At 42.4% G+C, this 26285-nt stretch overlaps 1 protein-coding gene across 2 annotated transcripts; it reads left to right on the top strand.

Moving 5' to 3' along the window:
* Positions 1-1486: 1486 nt before the first annotated feature.
* LOC147608946 (nucleobase-ascorbate transporter 2-like) lies at positions 1487-20316 on the top strand. 2 transcript variants are annotated; one of them, XM_086788139.1, is made up of 14 exons: positions 1491-1728; positions 3263-3360; positions 3505-3681; positions 3782-3882; positions 3996-4071; positions 17042-17101; positions 17344-17528; positions 17853-17949; positions 18226-18312; positions 18427-18485; positions 18635-18726; positions 19054-19131; positions 19460-19620; positions 19752-20316. In XM_086788139.1, the coding sequence occupies exons 1-14, from the start codon at positions 1500-1502 to the stop codon at positions 19962-19964; spliced, it is 1713 nt and encodes a 570-aa protein (XP_086644265.1). In that variant the 5' UTR covers positions 1491-1499; the 3' UTR covers positions 19965-20316. The 2 variants fall into 2 exon arrangements, with proteins under 2 accessions (XP_086644266.1, XP_086644265.1); XM_086788140.1 differs by lacking the exons at positions 19460-19620; positions 19752-20316 and adding an exon at positions 19350-19400 and having other exon boundaries at positions 1487-1728.
* Positions 20317-26285: the final 5969 nt, after the last annotated feature.

Raw genomic sequence — 26285 nt, 5'->3', positions numbered from 1 at the left:
AATAACAATATAAGAAGCGTTATTTAATGGTTAGCATTTAGTGTGCAACGGGCTCTTAGAAGAATCAATTGTTATTGTGTGCTCATGTTACTATTTTATCATTATAAGAAGCATTATTTAATGGTTAGCATAAAGTGCATAGTGGGTTCTTAGAAGAATTAATTGTTATTGTGTGCTCATGTTACTAATTTATCAAGCTATGCATGGGGGAAAAAGAATAGGTCCTATAAGGAGTCCATTGGTCTTAAATTTGAAGGGGACCCCATTATTCCATTTGAATAGTATTATGCTAACCACATTTCTTTGCATTTATCTAAGAAGGGAATATTAAAGGACTTTTCAAAATTAAGGGAAATTTTTTTCCATCCCCTTGTGTGAAGGCTAAAATGCCTTGAGAAGGGCTTTGAAGGCTTCAAACATACATGCCAAGCCTTGATTACAACATTTAAAGTTGAAATCTTCATTAAGAGCACACATTATTGCAAAGTTATGCCTATGAGCATAGGCATAACTTATAGCATAGGCAATGAAATTGATGCCATATGTACATACATGTCAATGGCACTATGATTGGTAGCCAATAGCCCATCACTCCACCCCTTGCCAATTTATGTTAGCATGTCGATGGCAATGATGGGTAAGATGGCACTACGATTGGTAGCCAATAGCCCATCACTCCACCCCTTGGCAATTTATGTTAGCATTTCAAGAGTCAAGTTTATCAATGAGTCCTTTTAAGGGATAGAGAGACAATGTAGTACTTGTATCAGGCATAGCCAAGAGGGCCAACTCATTGCAACTAGTTTTGTATCTTACTATGCAGAAGGGCATGCCCCTCTCCATCCGAAGAGGTAGTAGAGACTACTCAAGAGCAGGTAGCAAGATTGGTACTTGCTTCTATGGGTTGACTTTAGAAAAGTAAAGGAGTGATTATACATTAGAAATATTAATGCTGTGGAAGAGGGAACCACGAGCGTCGTAGTGCAGCGGATTGGGCTTTAAGAAATGCTAATGTTGGGGAAGCGACGATGTCAAGAGTTGTAGTGCAGAGGATGGGGTTTTCAAATTTCCTAGGCATGGCCTTAAGAAAAAAAAAGCGAGGGTACCTATCTATTACATATTAAGCATGGACAACCAAGGCACAAGGAGAGGAGAGAGAAAAGAAATCGGGGATTTCTAAAAAATAAGAGGAAAAAATCTCTTAGATTGACTCATTCCGACTTCCATTCTTGAGTTTTGCTTCTTAATGTCTTTTACATACCGCAGCAACGAGCGAGTTGCGTACTAGTATATTATATAGTGACAACTATGGGCATAATTATGGCAGGCAGGTATGGCAGGCATCCATGATTATTAGTAAGGTGATGGGTTGATATAGGGATGAAACCTGAAGGGTCTCTTTCAGGGACTTGAACTACCACAAGGCTAGTGTCTTCTCTCTCTTTCTTTAGCACGTCTCTCTCTCTCTCTCTCTCTCTCTCTCTTCTTTCTCATGACTGATGATGTCGATGTCTCCTACTATGAAACTGCCTCTTTCTTTTTCTACTTCCCTGTTGCTGCTTCCCTCCTTCTACTCACCCCTGTGGGCGCTTTCTGCTTTCCTGCTTTTTTTCCATCTCCCCCTCCCCTTCGCCATGGCAGCAGCTCCCAAGGCCGAAGATAAATCGCACCCACCAAAGGATCAGCTAGATGGCTTCGAATACTGCATCGACTCCAACCCCCCATGGCGTACCTTCTCCACTCTCCTAATCACTTTGCATTCTTCTCTTAATCACTCGAGTCAGTTTTTTTTCCCCCTCCATCATCATTTGAAAGATCAATTCTGAACTTGGTGATTTTTCTGGAGCTCAACAAATGCAGTTTTTCCTGGCGATTTTTCTAGGGTAGCTTATTGCAGTTTTTTTTTTTGGACTGGAAATTTGCATAATTAAGATTTATCCCCTTTTTTTTTGAAGAAAGAAAATGTATGGTTTCAATTACAAATGGGCCTCGGTGAGTTTTCCTTGAGAATATCTGTAGCTTAACATCCTTGGATCAATGAGACTGTGTGTGCCTTGGTAGAAGAAGGCCACTTTTGGGAACCTTCACAGCATTGAGGACCTTCTGAAAGCATACTTTGATGCAAATCCTACAGGCCATTCCCCTCTCTCCATTAGGCAAAATCTGCATAGGGTTATCCATTGCCTCCTGAACTTCCTCAAGCAAATTGATGTTGCTGCGGGATTTTGGCATGCACATAATTCCATCTCAAAAACTTGGATGCATGCCAGGGTAAAGTTTTAGTGGTGGAAGGTTTTGTCAACTGTGATGCCACACATGGGCATCTAACAGCATTGATTGTTGGTGGTGGAAGGTCCTCATCACATTACTGCGATGCCACACATTGTCATCTCAAAGCATTGGTTGTTGGTGGTAGAAGGTCATCACTTGACTGTGATGCCACACTTGGGCATCTTGTAGCAATGCTTGTGATGGATAGGATGGCAAAGTGGCATCAGGAATGTGGATTTTGTTGGTTCCGTTGTGCTGCAGTAGAGATCGCTATCATCTTTTCTGGGATTGTCATGCTACAAGGCATGCTTGGAGTGTACTTTGGAGGTGCCTTCATCTAAGACTAGGATCTCCCTCATAGATGTTATCTTACTTTGCAATGCATGTTGATTGATGGATTTCAGGCACAGGAGAGAGAGAAGTCCGTTGAAAAAAGCTAAAACAGGGACAGAATTTTAATATGTTTTTAGTAAACATTGTTTTTACGCATTTTCTAGCATTGTGAGAAAAGCATGCTGCTTTTTTTTTTGGGCTGGGAAAAGAACAAGGGATGCTATTTTAGCAACCTATGCACGAATTACACGACGCCACGCAGCTGAATTTGCTTCCATCATTTCAAAAAAAATTCTTATGCTACCCAAGTAATCATGCGGTCTCAGAAGACAGGATGTAGACTTGAAAGTTGTCTTTAAAGGATCCTGCTTGTTATATCGTGTACAATCTTTATAGAGTAGTGAAGGCAGTAAGGGAAAATGGTGGGCAGACTTGTAACTTGTAGGCTGTGGCTTAAGGCATTGTATTAATATGTGTGGGACCTGGGTGTGCATGTGTGTGTTTTTGATTTATTGTATGTAGCTATGGATATTCTGGGAGGTGTTTTCAAGGGGGCAATTGATAGTGGTGTGCTTGCTGTCTGAGTTGATATGCTGTGTTTAGATATGGCTTGTAAGGTGTGGTAGCTAAGCGCCGTTTGGTTTTCTGGTTCTTACAGTGGAAGCAATTGTTCTGGGTTTTCAACACTATATAGTCATGCTGGGAAGCACTGTTATGATACCCACTTTTTTGGTCCCTCAGATGGGAGGCAACGACGTGTGTACATGCTTTATCCCTGCAAATTCTTATATTTTTGCTATGCTCGAGAAGCAATCAGTGGCTGTGTTGTTATAAGTAGACCGGTGTTCTTCCTTTTTTGTGACCTCTCAGCTAAGTTTGAATTTCTCTGAATGTGGTCAGAATGACAAGGCAAAGGTTATCCAAACCTTGCAATTCGTAGCAGGCATTAACACCCTTTTACAGACATTGTTTGGGACCCGACTGCCGGCCGTTATTGGTGGTTCATACGCTTTCTTAATCCCAATATTAACGATAATAAACTCCTCAGCACTTCAAGTTATCATCGACAATGATCAGGTATATGCATTTGATGGGCTTTTTAACCAAATCATGATGCCTTGAGATGATGTGACGTAATGTAGTGAGTATTATTATCTTCACTTATTATTACCTTCAGAGGTTTTCAAGCACGATACGTGCTGTGCAAGGCGCCCTGATTGCATCCTCGAGCCTGCAGATAATACTTGGCTTTAGTGGATTGTGGGGGATCGTAACAAGGTAAGCTGCAAAGTTGTTTATATTTAACCTTGAGTTGTGCTTTACCTTCATCTTTCGAATGCATGTTTTTTTGTTTTCACTTGTCACTTTGTAACACCCTTTTTGTTTGACAGATTTCTGAGCCCACTCGGCTCTGCTCCAGCCATTGCTTTAGTAGGCCTTGGGTTGTATGGACTAGGTTTTCCTGGGGTAGGTGAACTTCGTTCCCTCTTTCTAATCTCATCGTCACATTAACATGGCATTTTCATATCAAAAATTCCGTGTGTATATTATATGCATGCGTGTAGATATATACATAGATATAAAATGTACACATTTGTTTGTGTGTTTGTGTATCTCATCCCGTTGGGTCAGCCATCGCCCGAATCTCAATTAGGGGTGTGTGTGTGTGTGTGTGTGTGTGTGTGCCCCATCCTGTTGGGTTAGCCGTATTCCGAATCTCATTTAGGTACACCGGGTTTACTACCTTCCGAAATGGTACAAGCCAACGCTTCATAGTGACAGGTAATGCTACGACTGAAATTGATTGCATGGCCTAGATGGCCTGAGACATGACTCTCCGCCTATCATTGCGTACTAGGCACCAATGATTTCCTTGGGCTGAGACATGTGCAGCTCAAGGCAAACCACGGTCGTACGTGAGGCTGCTAGCACGCACCTTGGGGGCGGGGGGGGGGGTGAGGACTTACCAGGTTGTACGAGTGATGCTGGAAACAGACACCTCACCTCTCACTCTTCCCTCGCTCTGTGGTCCGTCTCAAGTGACACACACCCACACACACATGCACACATATACACACGTCACATATACATACATACATACCTATGTATGTTATATATATATATATATATATTGTGTGTGTGTGTGTGTGTGGTGTGTGTCTCTCTCTCTCTATGTATGTACACTTTTTTTTTAGTAAAACCAGTAATTGTTATATTTTCATAAAGTCAATATACAAGACATTAGACTCCAAAGGAGAGCCTAATGGAAGCACACAAGAAAGTTTACATAATCATATTCTCCAGAGTGGAGAATATCCAAAGATCAAAAGCACTCGAAGAAAAGCTGAATACAAGATGCATCCATGTCACCCTCAAGGCAAGCAGCATATACAGACTGTCGCAATGAGGCTCGGAAAGATTCATATGATTGGAGATTGTGCCTTCCCAAATATGCAAAATTGTGTTCACTCCAGATGGTCCATAGGGCCCAATATCTCACCCAAAATAGAAAAAGTGAGTATTGGGACAAAGTTCTGAGATGTCTGCCAAGGAGCCAGAAATGTTTCCCAAATCTATGAGTTGGGAAGCGAAGGCAAAGATAATCAGAAATACGCCTGAGGAGGATCCTAGAACAAGGACAATGCCAAAGCAAATGAGGAATTGTCTCTGAAAGAGCCATACATCTTAGACAGGTGGATGATGCAATATGGCGTCTTGCAAGTGTAACCCCCACTGACAATGTACCTGTCAAACATCTCCAGAGGAAAAGTCTTTGTTTCAAAGGCATTTTACTTTTCCATATCATTCGAATATTCTTCCTCCACCATGAAAGGGGTTTCCTTATATGCCATAAAGAATTGCCATATTGCTGGATCCATGGAGCAGGCTGAAGTAAATGATAGGCTTTAATGGAGGTTAGAGCGGGGAGAGGAACAGGATGAGTGCCTGTAGTGGAGGAAAGCAGCTGCCAATCCATAAGCCGATCCATAGGAGCCATAGGAGGAACTGGTAGAAAAGGAAATAATAAATCAGCAATTTTCTTCCATATGGTCCTGTGATGCATTCCCAAAGGATAGGAAGCCATAGCCTGGGGAAAAGATAAAACATATCCCTGATCATCCACCACATCTTGTATATACCGAATTCCCAATTTAGAGAGGTTGTATGCTCGGATCGGTTCCTGTAAGGCAAGTGGAGTGTCAAAGATGGCACTCCAATGAATACTTTCCTGTCTCATGGAATTTGTCCCCGAGCAATTATTAGGAGCCCATTTAACTTTTGAAAGTAGCTGTTTCCAGTCCAAAATCAAAGCAGTAGAGAAAGGGCAGCCTGGTATCTTTCCTGCAAATCTCCCAATGACAACCTCCCAGGGATCAGTAGTCCATTGGCCATAAGCAGAAGTCCTCATATTAACACACATAGATGCAAGCATACATGTCCATGGCTGTTGTTGGCGGAAAAAAGTATGCAGCATAGTGATTTTCCTTGCAAGGACATGATACCGCACATTTAGAATATTTAGACCACCATGCATCCTTGGGGAGCACAACAATTCCATCTTCATCAGTCTTAATGCTTTCACTACCGCTTTTGTTCTCCAGAGTATTTCCATGGCTTGTGACATAAAGGCTGAAATATCCCGAGAGGACCAATGTAACAATGGCAAATAAAATTGCACATATGACATTACAATAGACTGCACTATTCTGAGCCTGACATGAAGCGGCCAGGTAGATATCTTCCAAAAATCCAATTTATGTTGCAGTCTTTGTAAGACCCATTTGAGCTGCTGCTTCCTAGTAATATGCCATCCTATTGGATATCCCAAATGCCTGACTGCATCTTTTGAATTCACCACTTGCCCAGGCCAAAGGAGAGAATGCCAATCACATTGTTTGAGAGGAAGTAATTTAGATTTGTCAAAATTAATATTCAGACCAGCTGCCAAGCCAAACAATGAAAGCGTGGTCATTAGCATATGTACTTCCTGGGGTGAATTCTGTGGCATGAAAAAGGAATCATCAGCATATGCTTGAGCCAAAAAGGATGATGCCCCAGGGATTGTGAGCCCTTTCATCTGCCCTGTATGTGTCAGATGATCAAGATACTTTAGAAGGGGATGGGTGACAATGGCATATAGCAAAGCACTAAGGGGGCAGCCCTGTCGTACTGATCTACCCAATGTCCATGAGCGGGAGAGATGGTTTCCCAAAATACACTGAGAGGTAGATCCAGAGTAGAGCCAAAATACTGCATTTGCCATCTTGGGACCAAAACCAAGTTTGAACATAATTTGAGAGATGAAGTCCCAGTGAACAGTATCAAATGCCTTAGCAATATCCACTTGCAAAATAAGTACATCTTGATGGGAGTACTTAGCATATTCAATTGCTGTCAAGGCATTGGAAATGTTATCATGGATTTGTCTACGCGGGATAAATCCATATTGATAAGGATGAAGACCCACATCCAATATCGTATGCAGCCGGTGCACCATCATCTTTGCAATAAGCTTATAAACTACTGGCATCAAAGTAATGGGCCTCCAATCCGACAGATGATCACAGAGATGTTTTTTAGGCACTAGTTTTACTATGCCATGTTTCCATGAGTGTGGCATCTGGTTTGCCTGCCAGGCTGCATTGATCATCTGTAATAGGACTTCTTTCAAGTCATCCCAAAAGACAATATAGAATTCCACCGTAAGGCCATCCCAACCAGGAGACTTATGTCTGCTAAGGTGAAACAATGCATTCTCAAGCTCTGTGGCAGTGAAAGATCCCTCCATGGTAAGAGCAGCATCCTTATCCACTATTTCAGAGACATGTCGAAGGAATTCAGTCCTAGCATCAATCATTTGATTTGATGGGGAGCCAGGAGGGGAGAACATGTTCTGAAAATAATTATGGCATTCATCTTGGAGATCAGAGAAAGAGTGCGTCCATGAGCCATCCAGCTTTCTAACTCGTAGGCATGAATTTTTCTTACGAGTAGCATGCAGGCCCTGAAAGAAAGCTTTGGATGAAAGGCCCTTATCCATGAGGGGCTTCGTTCTCGCCCTGATCTGCCATTTATGCAATTTTCTCTGATCATTGGCATTCAATTGAAAATGAGCATGTGAAAGAGCTTCCTGTTCATCCTCAGAGAGAGGTCTTGACTGAGAAAATTCAGTCAGTTGTGCTGCTGTCCTTTTTGCTTCTTTGATCTTATTTCTCCATTCAGACATATACCACTTGCCATAGCTGCAAATGATATTCTGCAGTCTGGTAACCAGGCTGTCCCATGCATAATTGATATCCTCCTGGGCATGCTGAAACAAAGGATGTATTGCAAGTTTAATCATTTGCTGGAAATGTTGGTGCCTTAAATAGGCCTGATTTACATGCAGTAGCCTGCTAGAATGGGAAGGCAAATCATCCAAAGGCAGGCCAATGTGTAAATCCATCCAAAGCGGAGCATGATCTGATAATCCCAGGGAAAAGTCAATGGAGAGATGAGGACTGAAATCTGCAAATTGATGAGGATAAAAGAGGTACCATCTGTCTAACCTTGCCCAGTATGTGGTGAATGCATTGTGATGAAAAGTGTATCCGGGCAAGGTTTCCTGGAGGAGCAGCCATAAGTCTTCAGCCTGCACCGCAAGAAGCATACTCTCCCATTGCTGCCTTTCCAAAGATAACATGTGAGATTTAGAAGTAGTGTTATCTCTTGGCAGAGGGGAATTGTTAAAATCTCCACAGATGAATGCATTGGACCTCCATGGATATCTGGATAAGGAGTCCCATAAAGAAGCCCTCATGGCAGAGGTCTGCGAAGCATATACAGAGGCAAACTCAAGTATATCCCCATTGACATTGCATTGTATAACCAACCATCTGCCACTACTGTCATTAAAAGCTAACTGAGGCTGCAACTCATGTCTAGCCAGAATACATACCCCTGAATAAGTGGAGGTGCCAGCATAAAATATGTCATAGCCACTAAAATATCCATGCTGACCTGCCATGGAATGTTGATTGTGCTCTTGTAAACAGACAATATCAGGCTGCATTTTATGTACATAGTGCCACAAAAGTCTCCATTTTGAAGCATTGCAAAGACTCTGTACATTGTATGTAAAGCACTTAAGTGTTTGTAGCATGTAAAAGATATATACAAGGTGACATCAGAATGTACAACATCAACAAGGCAAAGGATCGGCCTGCATGGGTTGCATTCCATCATGGCCCATAAATGAGATGGCATTCTCTTCTTCATCTGAATCACATATAGGGATGCCCTTTTTCAAAACCCCGACCCAGTTTTGTAGGACAGGAGCTGAAGTAGAAGCCTGTCCTGGTGAAGGAGAAGAAGCATCCCATTGTCGAGATTGAAGGGGACGTTGCTTTAATGCAATCACCTTCTTGGGTTGAAACCCATCATGATCAATCACTGTAGATTCCTGCATTTTCTCTTTTCCTTTGTCTTTTGCTTTGGCAACAGGTGATTGTATCTGATTGATGGACTTGGCATTCTTTGCTGCATTTGCAGTGGGTGTCTTAACTTGGAGCTTTTCATTCTTTTCTCGTGTCTGAGGCGGCAATGCATTAGGGGGGGGCTTATGTAATACCGTTGGGCATTCAGATGCCAAATGTCCATACTTATGACATGCAAAACATGCACCTGCAAATACACCCCACTTCAATTCGAAATACTTCTTGCCCAGCTGCACTCCCTCCACTTCCACCGCAATAGAAGGAGGGATAGGTATGTCGGTATCCCATAGGATACAAAACCTGTTACGGTTGCCCATGGGACGTGGAGGACAAATTACTTGTCCCAAAGCAGCAGCCAGGCCGGGCAACTCTTCACGCATATAATCTGGAAAATTAACAACCTCCACCCATACAGGGCAATGATGCCTGACAAGACTTTGATAGTCCTTGTTGGGGGACCATGGCATGGCATGTACCATCTGTTTCCCGTAAAACAAGGGTGAAAATTCAAGCAACCTTTGCTTGCACGCAGCATCCGACAAGTGCACCTCATAAAACCCTCTTGATGCAAAGTACACTCCCTCTACAAAACATCCTCCAAGGATAGACTTTATCCATTGCGCAACATCACTTGCAGCTGGGATTTTCCCTGGAAAGAAAATTATCACTGCCGTTTGTGACAACCTTCTGAGAGGATTCACTAGGGACGGCAATTTCAATTTATAAGTAACCTCCGGGACAGGTTTGCCCCATTCCTGACGGGACTGCAAGAAGTCATCTTTAAGTGTATCAAATACATACTGAGCTTCAACAGTAAGCGCATCATCTTGTATTGCAGGCTCTGACTGACGGCGTTTGGTCTCTGCTTGTCTTTCCTTACGAGCATATGTACAGATATCTGCAGCAGTAGCCATGTTGATATTTAGGCTGAAACAGGAGGGCAGATGTGCGAAGGGGTAAATATACAGAAATCAGAAAACGGCCTGAGGTAGACGACAGCAAAAGGGGGAGGTACAAGTCAGAAAAGAGAACAGGGGAAGGAAGCTGGAGATGAAGGCGGCTAATCCTGGGTGCTGGAATCTGAAGCGCAGCCTGCAGGCTGTGCAGCGGCAGAGGGCAGAAAGACTGCGCAGGTAGGAGGGAGACGGCGAGGGCCTGGGCGAACTGTTGGGGGCCTGTTCCGGTGGGAGAAGGCGGCAGCGGGGGCAGCAGATAGCAGCACAGGCAGGGCAGGGCGGCGGCAGCAGCAGCAAGCTTCCACACTCCACACACGCACACACACACACACACACACTCTCTCTATATATATACACACACACACATACGTGTATGTACATCAATGTCTATACGTACATAAATGTGTACCTATGTATATATATGTGTGTGTTACATATGTGCACACACACATGCGCACGCGCACATACATTATCACGTGCATCCCGCACTTGGATGCCACGTAGACATTTCTGTACAGAAGGTGCAGGACCTGGGATGGTGAACTGGTCCCATGTGAGCACAGTCCGGGACGAGTCAGCCAGGGATCCATCTCAGTCGTCCGAGGTCAGGTGTGCATTGTCGTGCACATGAGTCTAAGGTCAGGTGTGCACTGTCCTGCACATGAAACAGTGCCAGTCCACGCTGTGAGTCTCCCTCTAGAATGATGTTAGTGGTTCTTTGTATCTCGTATGGTACCGGATGCCAGATCACTGAGTAGATAGTGGTTAGGACAAGGGGCCAGCCCATAGGGCTATCCCAGATCTTAGTGTCGGCATGGGAATGGTGTGGAACCACCCCCATGAAGGCCAGGAAGGCCCAGGCTGAACCCACCAGCCATGAAGGGGCTGTAGGACAGCCCTAGGGCAAGCAAAAGGCAAATTCCAAGAGTTTACAGCCTTTGCATGGCTGTAGGGCAGGTATGGGGCAGCCCATACAGGCTGCCCAGCCCTTGGAATGTGGGCAAAGGTTGTGCCCAACCCTCTGGAAGCAAGCGCGTCATGTCCAGCCTTTTAAGGAAAAAAAGCAGCATTTTTTGGGATTTAATTCAGCATTTATTGCGGAATTTCTGTTCGTGGGAGCATTTAATGCTGGCCGACTGCAGTAGCACTGGCCGACTACTGTAGTTGAGCTAGTATAAATAGAATGGCCCATAATCCCATTCAATCATCTCATTCTCCACCAAGAGCTCAAGCATAAGAGGCTAGACAAAGCCAAGAGGGTGCTAAGCAAAGGGGTGAAGGATTTAGGTCAAGGGCAGGGTATTCGCAGCCAAGAAAAGGTCCAAGATTTCTCTATTTTCTTTCAGATTTCTCATCATTCTAATAAAGCAAATACACCATCCGTGGTGGGGGCCCTATAGAGGGTAATTGGGACCCAATACTGTGTCCTCTCCATCTCTCCCTCTCTCTCTCTCTATTTTCTGCACATCTCCTTTCAATTTGTGCGTTAATTTCCGTCGCGAAAAGAGTGTTGAATTCTGAGTATTGAAGTTACCGATTCTTCTCCGAAGCTTCCGCATATTAAAGTGGTATTAGAGCCTACTTCATCAAAGAAACCAGAATTTTTTTTCTTGCTCGTGTGGTTGGTTTTTAGACACCGGTGGACTACCCCTTTCGGAGTGACTCCTGTCCCTCGAAGGACGGTTGGTTTTTAGCCTCCGGAAGCCTCTGGAAGTCTCCCACACAAATAGTGGATGGTTAGATTGCGTTCTGGAAAGGAATTGCATTTTCTTGCTATGGCGAACAAGACTTCCCAGCCGGCTTCTCCCAGGGCTAACGCCTCGGGGGGCAAAAGCCAGAACCAGATGGGGTCTTCCCCAGGACAGAGCCCGGGAGCCTCTGGCTCCAAGAACTCGAACAATGCGTCAAAGCTTACTCCAGACCAGAAAGCGGAGGCAGGCAAGACAGGTGGCAAGTTGAGTGCTGAGGAGCTTTCTCAGTACAAGAAGGAGGGTAGATGTTTCTTTTGTCATACAAAAGGACATACTTCTTGGGATTGTCCTAAGAAGCCTCCAAAGCCCGCCGCCGCCGCCTCCACAGCTTCCGTGGTGAGCTCAGCTCCCACATAGACCCCAGCGGCTAACCCTAGTTCTTCAAACCCCGGTGCTTCAGTTGGAGCAATTATTAGCCGGGGGCTCGAAGATAAGCAGAAGAGCGCCCATGACCAGGAGTATGAGCGCAACGAATTGCTCAAGTCCTTTGGCTACATAGGTGGCCAGAGAGTCGGTCTTGTTTGACAGCGGCAGCACGGAGGATGTGGTCACGGAACAGGCCGCTAGGCGTGCCCGTTTCGAGCTGACTTCGGTGGACAAACAGGTTGAGGGTTTTAGAACAGGCATGACAACGAGCGTCAAGTATGAAGCTCTAGGTGCTAAGTTAGTGATTCAGGGCATAGAGTTTGTGCGTAATTTTATGGTTGCTCCTCTTGTAGGAGCAGACATAATTTTGGGTATTCAGTGGTTTCACAAGTTTCTTCCTGATGTCAAGTGGGACAAGCACACATTCCAGATGAATCGGAATGTGTCAAACGCCCCGGTGACCATTAAGTGTGAGCCAGGAATTCTGAACTTTTCGCTCATAAGCCACTTGCAGGCTAAGCGAGCAGTCCGGAAAGGCGCACAGTGTGCGATGATTTACATCCAGACAGCCCAGACGGTGGCCAGTGCTTTCGAGAAGTACTCGGTTCTCCATGAAAAGTTCCAGAAGATTTTTCTTCGGGACAGCCTCCCTCCCCAACTCCCCCCCCCGTCCAGACCGGAGGATCACAGGATTGACCTTCTCCCAGGCTCGGAACCCCCGAGCAAGTTTCCGTATCGCCTTTCCAAGGCAATGGAATTGGAGTTGGACTGCCCACTCCAAGAATTGTTGCAATCTGGCTTCATCCGCCCCAGCGTATCGCCATTTGCAGCACTGATCTTATTTGTCAAGAAAAAGGACGGGTCTTTCCGTTTGTGTGTTGATTATCGTGCACTCAACAAGCTGACTATCAAGAGCAGATTTCCGATGCCTCGAATTGACTATTCTCTCGAGAGGCTAAATGGAGCAAAGGTGTTCTCAAAACTGGATTTAAAGAGTGGGTACCACCAGGTGCGGATTGTGGAGGGGGACATCCCCAAGACAGCCTTCCGTACGGAATGGGCCCACTATGAATTTGTGGTCATGCCATTTGGCTTGACAAACGTCCCAGCTACAGTTAACCGCATGATGATGCGTGTTTTTCGAGATTTGATTGGGAAGTGTGTTCATATTTCTAGACGACATACTAATATTTTCAGCTACGGTTGAGCAGCATGACGTTGATGTGGAGAAAGTCCTTAAGTTGCTGGAAAGCAATGAGCTCTACGTCAATGAAAAGAAGTCGGAATTTTATCTGTTCTAGGTGCATTACTTGGAATATATAATTAGTGCTGAAGGCATTCGACTTGATCTGGCTAAAGTGGTCGAGATTGTCAACTGGGAAGTACCTCAGACAGCCTATGACATTAGATCATTTGTGGGTATATGCCAGGCAAATTCCACTGACATCGACAAGTTTTCTGATCTCTCGGCAGATCTCACCGATCTGCTAAAGGGGGTGAAAACAAGAAGGCAAAAGATTCGAATGACTCCACGAGCGTTGGAGGCATTCCAGAACCTCAAGGTGGCTTTATCAGAAGCACCTTGTTTAGCACTTGCCTCGTGGGATGACCCATTACAGGTGATCACCGATGCGAGTAACATCACAATTGGAGGTGTATTGCAACAGAATGGTCATCCAGTAGCTTACATGTCTCGTAAGTTACTGCCCGTCGAGAAGAACTACTCAGTCTATGATCGTGATCTCCTAGCAGTGATACAGGCCTTGAAACATTGGAAACATTTCCTGTATGGCCGTGACTTCGAGGTTCGCACTGACCACCAGGCATTACGCTGGATTCAGACGATGCCAAGTGCACAGTGGAGTGATCGACAACACCGCTGGAGTCAGATATTCCAGCAGCTCGGTGGTATGATTGAGTACCTTCCAGGAAAGGCCAATCCAGTGGCCGATGCTTTGAGCAGGAAGGGACAAGTGTCTACGATTCAGACCACTAGACTTGACCTTGTTGGTACAGGACTAGAGGACATGAAGCACACGTACGTGGATTCCGAGGAATTCGGTACTCAGTGGGAACAGGCATTGGATGCCACAGGACCATGTCATTTTCTGATACGCGATGGTTGGCTTTTCTACAAAGGCCAACTATGTGTCATGAAGTCGTTCAGGGCAGCTCTTCTCCATGATACCCATGACGCCATTACAGGTGGTCATAGGGACATGAATTCGACTCTGGAGAAATTGGAACGGCAATACGATTGGCCAAAGATGAGGCGTGATGTGTTTACATATGTACAACGCTGTGACATTTGTCAAAAGATGAAAGCTCCTCGCGGAAAGAAGATAGGGTTGTTACAGCCCTTGCCAATTCCTGAGGGTCCTTTCCAAGACATTTCGATGGACTTTGTCACAAATCTGCCTCCCAGTCCGAGTAAGCGTAATACGCAGTGCTTAACTATTGTTGATAGATTTAGCAAATTTGTTATGCTTATTCCTTGCAGGGCCAATGTGACTGCGGAAGATGTTGCCCAGTTGTTCATTCGGCATTGGTACCCGATTGGTGGGATTCTTAGAACCATAGTGTCAGACCGAGATGCCAAGTTTACCAGTCATTTTTGGAGGGCATTGTTTGATAATTTTGGTACTAAGTTGAATTTTTCCAGTGCATTCCATCCACAGACAAATGGCCAGACAGAGATATATAACCAGTTGGCCTTTGATGTGCTGAAGTGTTATGTCCACGATCAGCAAGGTAAGTGGGAATCGTATTTGCCTTAAGTTCAAGCTGTTTTGAATGATTCTTTTTCTTCAGCTATTGGCAGGACTCCATATGAGGCAACGTTTGGAAGACCTTTCCAGTCGTTGTTAACCAGGACTTCGTCTTCAGTACCGGAGGCGAACAGAGTGACGGAGTCTTACCAGGAGATCTTAGAGTCAGTAAAAGACAGATTGGCTAAAGTGCAAGAGGCCTACACTCGACATGCCAATAAAGACCGAAGGGATATGAAGTTTTCGGAAGGGGATTGGGTTTATCTTCGGATTATGAAGCAAAGATTGAAGCAGGTGGGCAAGCGATGCCCAAAGTTGTCTTTCAGGAGCTTCGGACCTTTTTCCATCCGAAAAAAGATTAATGAGGTGTCTATGCAGTTAAAGCTACCTCCGAGTTGGACTATGCACGATGTATTTCATGTCAGTTGGTTAAAGCCATATGCAGGTCCACCCCCTCCAGAGGTCAAAGACGAAGCGGAACCAGACATTGTGGATGAAGCAGAAGTTATGGTTCCAGAACAGATCCTTCTGCACCGTTTCAAGCATGGCTCAGGCCGAAGACTACGACAGTTCCTCACAAAGTTTCAGGACCGAGGAACTCATGAAGCGGTATGGCTCGACAAAGAGTTTTTCGAAGACTATCTCGCGTTATTGACAGATTATTTGGAGGCTATGCAGCTTCCGTCAAGTTAAGCAGAAGGGGATGTCACGTGCATCCTGCCCTTGGATGCCACGTAGACATTTCTGTACAGAAGGTGCAGGACCTGGGATGGTGAACTGGTCCCATGTGAGCCCAGTCCGGGACGAGTCAGCCAGGGATCCATCTCAGTCGTTCGAGGTCAGGTGTGCATTGTCCTACGCATGAGTCTAAGGTCAGGTGTGCACTGTCCTGCACATGAAATAGTGCCAGTCCGCGCTATGAGTCTCCCTCTAGAATGATGTCAGTGGTTCTGTGTATCTGGTATGGTACCGGGTGCCAGATCACTGAGTAGATAGTGGTTAGGACAAGGGGCCAGCCCATAGGGCTACCCTAGATCTTAGTGTGGGCATGGGAATGGTGTGGAACCACCCCCATGAGGGCCAGGAAGGCCCAGGTTGAACCCACCAGCCATGAAGGGGCTGTAGGACAGCCCTAGGGCAAGCAAAAGGCAAATTCCAAGAGTTTACAGCCTTTGCATGGCTGTAGGGCAGGTATGGGGCAGCCCATACAGGCTGCCCAGCCCTTGGAATGTGGGCAAAGGCTGTGCCCAGCCCTCTGGAAGCAGGCGCGTCATGTCCAGCCTTTTAAGGAAAAAAAGCAGCATTTTTTGGGATTTAATTCAGCATTTATTGCTGAATTTCTGGTCGTGGGAGCATTTAATGCTGGCCGACTGCAGTAGCACTGGCTGGCTGCTGTAGTTGAGCTAGTATAAATAGAATGGCCCATAATCCCATTCAGTCATCTCATTCTCCACCAAGAGCTCAAGCATAAGAGGCTAGACAAAGATTTCTCTATTTTCTTTCAGATTTCTCATCATTCTAATAAAGCAAATACACCATCCGTGGTGGGGGCCCTACAGAGGGTAATTGGGACCCAATACTGTGTCCTCTCCCTCTCTCTCCCTCTCTCTCTCTATTTTCTGCACATCTCCTTTCAATTTGTGCGTTAATTTCCGTCGCGAAAAGAGTGCTGAATTCTGAGTATTGAAGTTACTTTCTTCTCCGAAGCTTCCGCATATTACATACGCGCGCGCGCGCGCGCGCACACACACACACACACACGTGTGCGCGCATATACATACATACATATATATATATGTGTATACATATATATTTGTATACATACATACATTCGTGTATATATATATGTGTGTGTGTGTGTACATGTACATACCGTATATATACGGTAGAAAGCCCATTATTCACACCTATGTACTTGCATTTGTTGTCATGGCTTATCTAATCACCTCCTGTTCACACCAAATAATGCTATGCACGTTGATGGTGTGACATGATGGCATGGCGTATTTGCATTTTGGACTTGTCCTATTCATACATTTGAAAAGGAATCGTAGTGAATACATGTTGCCGTATTGATAACTGTGGGGTTTGCATATTTAAGATCTTTCTTGACATTTCAGGTTGCCAAGTGTGTGGAAGTTGGTCTGCTGGAGTTTTTGTTGCTCGTTTTCATCTCTCTGGTAATGTCATCCATTTAACTATGGAGTTTTAGGCCTGCCATTTCTCAAGTCAAGGGCTTTTGATCCAAGTGACACATGCAAACAAGACCTATTCATTCAAACAAAAGAACTTAACCTTCAGCGCACGCAGGCATGCTGGAACGCACCATGCCTACACATACAAATTTTGAACTTTTGCATCTCTTTATTTCTTTGTCAGAGATTTTTTGATGTAATTAACTTCAAGTGTATTTTTGCAATAGTATCTGAGGCAAGTGGGACCCAAGAGGTTGCCTTTATTTGAGCGCATGCCCATTTTGCTGTCGGTGCCGATAATCTGGGCATTTGCTCTCCTTCTAACAGTGAGTGGAGCTTACAAAAATGTTCCCAGCAAGACAAAATTGCATTGCCGCACAGACCAAGCCGATTTGATAACATCCTCTCCCTGGTGGGTTAGCAGGTCTTCACTTAAGTTCATTTGACATCAGTAACTGTGTAAGTGTCATTTTTTCTGACAGTTTGATTTTGATCCCGCCTGTCTCTGCTGTCAGAGGATGCAGACAGGGGGGCGGCTGCTCATGGACCGGCCATCAAGCCTGTCCATAGCCTGCCTGTCCGAGTTTCATGCGCTTTTGTGTAATGGGCCTGGTTTGGAATTGCTGAACATATTCTTTTCGCATGCATTTGCACTCATGCATGCATACATGCACACATTTCGCTTGCTTTTCTAGGAAGTTATCTGATGTTTACTTGCTGTTGGTTTCTTTTTCAGGGTTCGAATACCTTACCCTCTCCAATGGGGAGCTCCCTCGTTTGATGCGGGTCACACCTTTGGAATGATGGCAGCAGTCTTCACTTCCTTAGTCGAGGTCCTTATTACACTTCTTGTTGATTGATTGGTTTTCAAATCTGTAGTTTTTTAACCTATGGTTGTAACCATACACTACACAGTCATTGATCAAGTTAAGCTTTCTTTTCTATTAGTTTAAAAAAAATGTAACCATATAGATTTTATAATGTCATCTGATCAGAAAGCTGCAATGTCAGTCTATACTTATACTTGATGCAACTTAAATGCCTTAGTTGTGTTGAAAGATCCTGCTTTCACTATTATTAACATCTCATTATAACTCTGTGTTTTACAGTCTACGGCAGCATTCTTAGCCGTTTCTCGCCTTGCTAGTGCCACTCCGCCGCCTGCATACGTTTTGAGTCGGGGGTCAGGGTGGCAGGTAATGTACATGACAACATGTATCGCGGCATGAATGATGTGTTCAAGGCCGCCTCTTAATCTCTCCTTCTAAACAATGAAATTATCAACTGTCTCCCCTTTTTTTTCTGGTCAGGGCATTGGGATATTATTGGATGGCTTGTTTGGGACGTCTACTGGCTCTACAGTTTCCGTGTATGGATTCATGATTTTCCCATTTTGCATTGTTACATATGCTAGGCCTTTTGAATGGATGCCTTAGGAGTATTATGCTTTTTAAATAGTATTTCACCTTGAACCTTGCAACGCCACTGAGTACCCCATCTACTACTGGAATGGTGTAGTGAGAATGCTGGGCTTCTCGGGATAACTCGTGTAGGTAGCCGGAGGGTTATACAAATATCAGCAGGCTTTATGATAGTCTTCTCAATTTTCGGTGAGTAATGCTTTGTGTTTATTAAGATTTTTAAGTGTGCAAATTAAGTTCAATTATACAAATATCTAGAGTCTGAAGCGCCTGTGTAGATAAATGTCTAGGAACACCCCTGGATAGCCATCATTAGGTGACTTCATCTGTCTGCACGCAGTTGTGAGCCCCTCTAAGCATACAATGAGAGGTTTCTTATTTTCCTACATTTTAATGCTAACATGCTGGGATACAGGAGCTCTATGGAGTTTTAAGTTTCTCTTAAATGAATAAATATTTTGGTATCAGCATGCAGTTGTGACTGACCAGCTGTTTTTTTCTGGGCTTTTTAAATAGGAAAATTTGGCGCCTTTTTTGCATCTATTCCTTTCCCTATATTCTCTGCAATCTACTGTGTACTCTATGGGATAGTAGGTATGTGTCCTGTCACCTACCATCCTTTTTATTGTTATAAAATAAAATAAGCTATTACATTTAACAATAATAATATAAATTTACTTTAATTGTGTTTTATGTTTACATTGCAGCTGTGACAGGTGTTTCCTTCCTTTTTAGTGTTATCAAATAAAATAAGCTATTACATTTAATAATAATATAAATTGACTTTATTTGTGTTTATGTTTACAATGCAGCTGCTACTGGTGTTTCCTTCCTTTTTATTGGCATCAAATGATATAAGCTATGACATTTAATAATACTAATATAAATTGGCTTTATATTTGTGTTTATGTTTACATTGCAGCTGCTACTGGTGTTTCCTTCCTTCAGTTTGTAAACATGAACTCCATAAGAACCATGTTCATAGTGGGTCTTGCTCTCTTTCTGGGTCTGTCTGTACCTCAATATTTCAATGAGTACACAGCTAATGCCGGGCATGGGCCTGCTCATACTAATGCAAGATGGGTAATGCAAAAGAACTCTTATACTAGCATGCTTTTTCCATTCAGTATTCGGCAATTTAATGGATTGTGTTGACATCCTACTCACTGTTTTTTTGTTTTTTTAATGGCAAAAATGGTAATATGTGGGCACAGTTCAATGACATCATTGACACCATCTTCTCGTCGGCAGTCACAGTTGCCTTTATTGTGGCAGTCTTCTTAGACAACACTTATCATGTAACGGCATCCATGAAGGATAGGGGCATGCCATGGTGGGCCAAATTTCGAACATTTAAAGGGGACAATCGAAGTGAAGAGTTTTACTCACTCCCCTTCCAACTCCATAGATTTTTCCCTCCAACATGATAGCTTTGCAAGCACCCTTTACTTCCTCCCCCTTCTCTTGTCTACCTTTGCAAAGGCTCCTATTGAGCTGTATGTAACACATTTTCAGTAAGATTTTGTTGTAGGAAAACATGAACTGTCTTTGAATTCCATTGGCTGATAAAACTTCTAGAATCAAAAGAAACCTTGGACACATTAGCTGTCAATGTGGGGGCCTCTCTCAAAAAGTCCAGAAGAACTTAGGCCTATTGTAGTGTCTGTTGCAAATAGTTAGGCTGTATAGCCCATTCCTATGTGTTAAGTGCATGTTATAGGCTTTGGAATGTAAAAGCATATTTGATGTTGTGATTGGAACCACTTCATATTTTCTAGATACACGTGTTGTTGTCTTTTTTTTTTTTGTATTTGGCTCGACGAGTCTCCTTGTGGCACACCTCCATGTACAGCCCTATAGCTAGGTGCACAGGTCTGTGGGCAGCATTTGCAGGTGTTTCAATCACCAACAATAAAACTTTGGTATCCCATGATGCTTGATCGGCACTTGTGAAAAAGCTATATCCAGATCCCTTGCATACTGATCCTAAGCAAAGATTCCCTCCTTAGTACAAATGATATGAGGGAACATCATGCATTCATAACTGATCTCAAAAAGTGTCTTTCCTAATGAAGAATGTACCCTATTGTTGTAGACAAAGTCCAACAACCCTTGGTACTCTTCCACATTGATTCCCATAAGTCCTAGCATTTTAGCATGCTCAAAATCATGGAAAAAATTCATATTTGTCTTGTAGGATAATAGGTTGAAGGAAATCATAATGACCTCATACTAAAGAAAACAACTCTTTAAAACAAGCCGGGTCTCAAACACCAACAATAAACTTTGGTATCCCATGATGCTTGAATACACGTGCATGTGCACACACATGCATATGTATGCATAGTTTTCCCATTTGTCTTAGGATTCTAGGTAGAAGAAAAATTCATAATGATCCTATATTAACGAAAAGATCTCTTAAAAACAAATTAGTGTGCAAGGGTCTTGAACAATGACGGGAAATTTGGTATCCCATGATGCTTGATTATGCGTGCACACACATCCAAAATCTCACATTGTGTAGAGGTCAAAGGAGAAGCAAGCAGCTTGCTTGCACTTCAAACAAGGGCAAGTAACACATACCCTCACATGCTATGTTAACACTCGAGAGCTGCCATTCAAAGCTTTGGCATCCTTGCTTTACCTCTTCAGCAGCAATTTAATTGTGGCATGACTTGAAATTTGTAGAAGCTTAGCGGCAGTAGACATAAGAACTTACTTTCTCAAAAAGGAGGCTAGCTATGAAAACTTACTGCTCACAAGGAGTTAAAAAGTGACAATACGAGAGCCACAAGAATCATCTACCTTAAAAAAGAGTATAATGTCACAAGAACCTTCCATAATAAATATGAGTAGAACTAATCCTCATTAACACTCTTCAAAGCTTCTTAACCATCAATAGACAATGCATCAAGCGATAAGCCAATTCTTCTTTTTTTCATTGACTTCCTATTGTAGTAGTGAGTAGCCACAAGTACCTACTCACTCACTAGTTACGAAGTTTGTATGCATCATAGCCTCACCAGATACATCTCTAGATGGGTAGACCATGGTGAGCGAAAGTCCATGGCATACCATCCTTCTTGGTACATCTCTGGATAGGGGACTCATGGTGAGTGAAAGCCTTGTCACACTCAACCTCAAACTTCGTAACAAACTTCTTCCATGATAACCTCTTTACATAATTAACCCACATTTCTCTCTCAAGAAGGGGAGAAGTTTGTCATTAGCCTCACAAGTCAACTTTTTAATTCTTTCATGCCTCTCCAATGATAGTCTTGACATTAATAACAGTCTACAAGTACGTGAAGAGTCTTATGGATGCACTTCAGTGTACATTTTCTTATAAACATTAATGCATATTAGATGAAGAATATGGAGATAGGTCCACCTCAAGTTTAGTTGACAACAATATGTGAAGCAAGCAACTAAAAAGATTTCGCAATGTTGCTTCAACAACCCATTGTGGAATTGAAATTCACACTCTCATTTTGATGATTGTGTCTACATTCCTCTAGACTCCCCTCCATTTCTAATATGCCATAGATTCTTGTTGCTAACCTCAAATCAAACATTGTAACTTTGCTTGTGATTGTTAAAAAAGAAAGTGAGCAAAAATAAACCAAAAAAATCACTCTCATAGGGATCCCTACCTCATTTTGATATTCCTAATATGCACTAACTTTGCATTTACTAACAAGACCTCCTCAATCCTTTTGGAGAAACCATGACTATTGAACAATCAACAATAGAGCTTCTCAAAAATCAACCACGGAGTGTAGTCGAGTGACCGTCAACAATAGAGCTTCTCAATTCTCCCCACAATAGAGTCGTTTACACATGATCGACATCAGGAGGAAGGAATGAATGTTAAACCACTTTGGGATTAATATATAACACTAATACTCTACACCAAACATTAAATCTATAACTCAGCAAGCTAGAATGAATCCTCTGTGAATGTTCTTTGTGCATGTATTATCCCATCCACGTACACACAAACTCCAACATTTGAGACTATCTAATGTCCAATGAATTTGATTGTAAGATAAATATCACCATGTTAGCCTTGAAGACTTACATGTTTTTTCCACTCACAAGCTATCCCCTTATTCTTCCAACCTTCTAGACCTCTCTCTTTAATAATAATTTGTCATAAACATTTACTTATCTAATTGCAAAGTAAAGATAGTGTCTAATCACAAAGTATTCTACATATATGTCTCTACGTGTCTGCTCCTTTCTTGATATTATAATACCTATTTTAATGAATTACTCTTTGAAAATATAGTTGAAGTCATGGTCTTTTGTATAAATGAATCTTTAGAAATATAGTTGAAACATCCCTTTAAAAATGTTAAATTGAACACTATTAGGATCCTATTATATATCATAAGATTACAAAAAATCTTCTAAGAGTTCCTATAATCCACTTATGCTAATTATGTGATCGCTTAGTAGCCCATTGGAACTCACAAGGTCTTGTAAGCTCTTCAAGAAATTCATTCTTAAAAGACCTTGCAAATTTTTATATAAGCTTAAATAAAAGAACTTATTAAGATCATAAGATAACATTGGATTCCCAAAAAATGAGCAACCCAGCCAAGAAAGTAAACTCAGCCAAGGAAGTAAACCCAGCCAAGAGAGTAAACCCGACCAACTACTAAATGCTGACAGCTGAAGACTAAAAGCTGATTGCTAACGCGGAAGCCACAATCAAATGTCGAACGTTGATGGGACTAAAAGATGAATTCGAAAAGCCAAGTGCTGAATGTTGAATGCAGGGAGCCAAACACTGAAGGCAAAGAGCCAAGCGCTGAAAGCGGAATGCTAAAGTCGAATGCTTTAATGCGGAATACTTGAAGTCAAATGGCTGAATGTAGAAAGCCAAACACTGAATGGCTGTCTTGGCAAAGCTAACTGACATAAGTGATGGATGAGAAAGTTCGATGCCAAAAGTTGAAAGCCAAAGGCTGAATAATATATGCTTGCAAGGATGAGTGTTCATTAATGGACTCTAACAAAGTTAATAATGTCTTAATAAGATTGTACATGAAATAAGAGTAGCTTAACCTTGAAAAATCAAGGTTAGTAAGACATTGGTGAAGATATTATCTAACAAATTCTACTATATGAGTTAAATATCTTTATGAGAATTTCTAATCCCACAATATTGAGATACTTTAATATTAATCAAGGCGTGGAAATTGGTGTTTGTTGGGCTAGATGGCTAATTTAGGTCGGTAGCAACAATGATAGTAGATGTTGAGCATCAAGGCAAAGTTATCAAAGGCTACCTAAGTGATTTGTTAACTCGGGCTAGCAAGAATAGAAGGATTTTAAATCATGAGTTGTTATAAGTGTAGTGTTGTCAGTATATTTGGCTTTTGTGGGTGATTAACAATAATAAAGTTTGGATGGCATTGACGAGTAGCTAGATGATTGGTGTGGTGAAAATATACACAAATCCCCATAAATATTCGACCTTGAATGAAACTAGACCCATCTCTCTCTCTCTCTCTCTCTCTCTCTCTCTCTCTCCCCCCCCCATAAACCCATACACATCCACCCACCCACCCACACATACATACACATACACATCCACCCACCCACCCACACATACATACACATACACATCCACCTACCCACACATACATACACATACACATACACATGCACACACCCACTTATTCTTAGTGCAAATGTATGTTTGTGGTCATAGACACAAATTGGTGGCTTCAACCACACAAATTGGTGGCTTCAACCACACATGGAAAATGAATATTGTTACTCCAATTTGGATGCATTTTTTATTTTTATGTTCATGTGTTTCCTTTCATGAAAAAATTATGCTCACTAATAGACATAATAAAGGGACAAACAAATGAAGACTTTAATATCTAACTATTAGTTCTTGAAGCAAATGAAGACTTAGAAATTTAGGAGCAAAACTCAAGATTTAACCAAAAAAAAAGACATGAGCAAGTACAACCAGATGCATGCATATAAATTCATAGAGCCCATATAAACTAGATAGAGTTTTTTTTCTAAACAAGAAAAGGGCTTTGTTAATGAAATTGGCACATGAAATAACAGCACATTGTACTTAAAATCTGTGGTAATGTGCACTAAAAGCGAATCTAAGACCTAAGATAATAATAATGCTATAAAGCTATGACACAATGAGATATTTTTCTTTAAAAGAGTAAGATGCTTTCAAAGATTTAATTTTTTATTGCAAGGTGATATGGAGTCTATTAAAGTATAATTTCTGTAAATAATTTAACGGATGGCCATACTTTGATTATCAAAAGACAAGAAGGCAGAAAAATATCATATGTTCTAGGAATGCACATATTTTGCATTGCACTTATTAATGTGTGTGTGTGTGTGTGTGTGTGTGTGTGTGTGTGTGAGAGAGAGAGAGAGAGAGAGAGAGAGAGAGAGAGAGAGAGAGAGAGAGAGAGAGAGAGAGAGAGAGATTGTAAAAGACATTAAAATACACTCGGTAGATTTTAAAAGAAAGAAGCTAATAAATGTGATGGAATGTTTTAGGGGCTAGCTTGATGTAGCATGATATAAGGTAAGGGGTGATTCTGATGGTTAATCAAGGAGGTAGAAAAAAAGGGGGTCAATGAACATGATGTTTTCACAAGATTTTGATGAAGGATTTTATAAACTCCTTGTGGGTTAGGGGATACTAGAAAATTGTCGTCGGAGCTCACAAGTATCCTCTAATAGGGTCCTTTTTTTCTTCATGCTTTGGAATTGTTTTTTCAATGAATCAAGAAAACTTTATGCTTGACTAGATGTTGAAGGGTAGACTCGGGGTTCTCATGATGTTGCTTTGGTGCCACTTTCATAGCTAGACGTTGATGGGTATTTTTCCTCGTGCAAACCACCATACTGAGATACCTTCTCTAAAGTATATCACTCTCTCTCTCTCTCTCTCTCTCTCTCTCTCTCTCTCTCATGCTTGCGTGCACACACACACACATGTACACATGTGCATGCACGCACGCACACACACACACACACACACACACACACACACACACACACACATGCATACATGCATCATGTACATGAACTTAATGTTATACTAGATGCTGGCCTCAATGTTCCTTTTAGTATTGAAGAGAAATACCTCTCTCTCTCTCTCTCTCTCTCTCTCTCTCTCTCTCTCTCTCTCTCTCTCTCTCTCTCTCGTGCGCGTGCACACACACACACACACACACACATTTAGGAGAGGACCCAATCCTATCCATATGTCAACTTTACATAATTGGACGAAGTAGGACATTACGTGGTACGATGTAAAACCACATGACTAACTAACTTATTAAAGCATCACACCTTTTGACAAGTTTCTCCCTTGAGAAGTGGTGGGTATCAATGAGCCACCATGCCATGGATTGAACAATGTGAAAAGAGAGTATCATGAGGATGCAAAAGTCATAAGGGCAAATTTTCTTTACATAAAGCATCATTTTAATCATGTTGAAACTATGATTCTCCAAGTAATTTGATAATTAATAAGTATCTAGGAACACTTCATGGAGGCCTCAAAACCAAGAACAACTAATATAATTTGTAGAATAGTTTAGTTAATCATTTCTTTGATTTGTTAAAAATCACTTCGTAGTAAGCATTACTTCATGGAGATTGGAGAGATCAATAATCAATAATAATATGTACTAACTTGTTAGCATCTAGGGTATTACTTACATGGAAGTATTGATCTATCA

Source organism: Cibotium barometz, chromosome 52 (assembly GCF_041138505.1).
Source record: "Cibotium barometz isolate CiBa-2024 chromosome 52, ASM4113850v1, whole genome shotgun sequence".
NCBI classification, from domain to species: Eukaryota; Viridiplantae; Streptophyta; class Polypodiopsida; order Cyatheales; family Cibotiaceae; genus Cibotium; species Cibotium barometz.
Note: the sequence above shows the minus strand (reverse complement) of the source record. Positions and strands in the feature narration are given on the sequence as shown.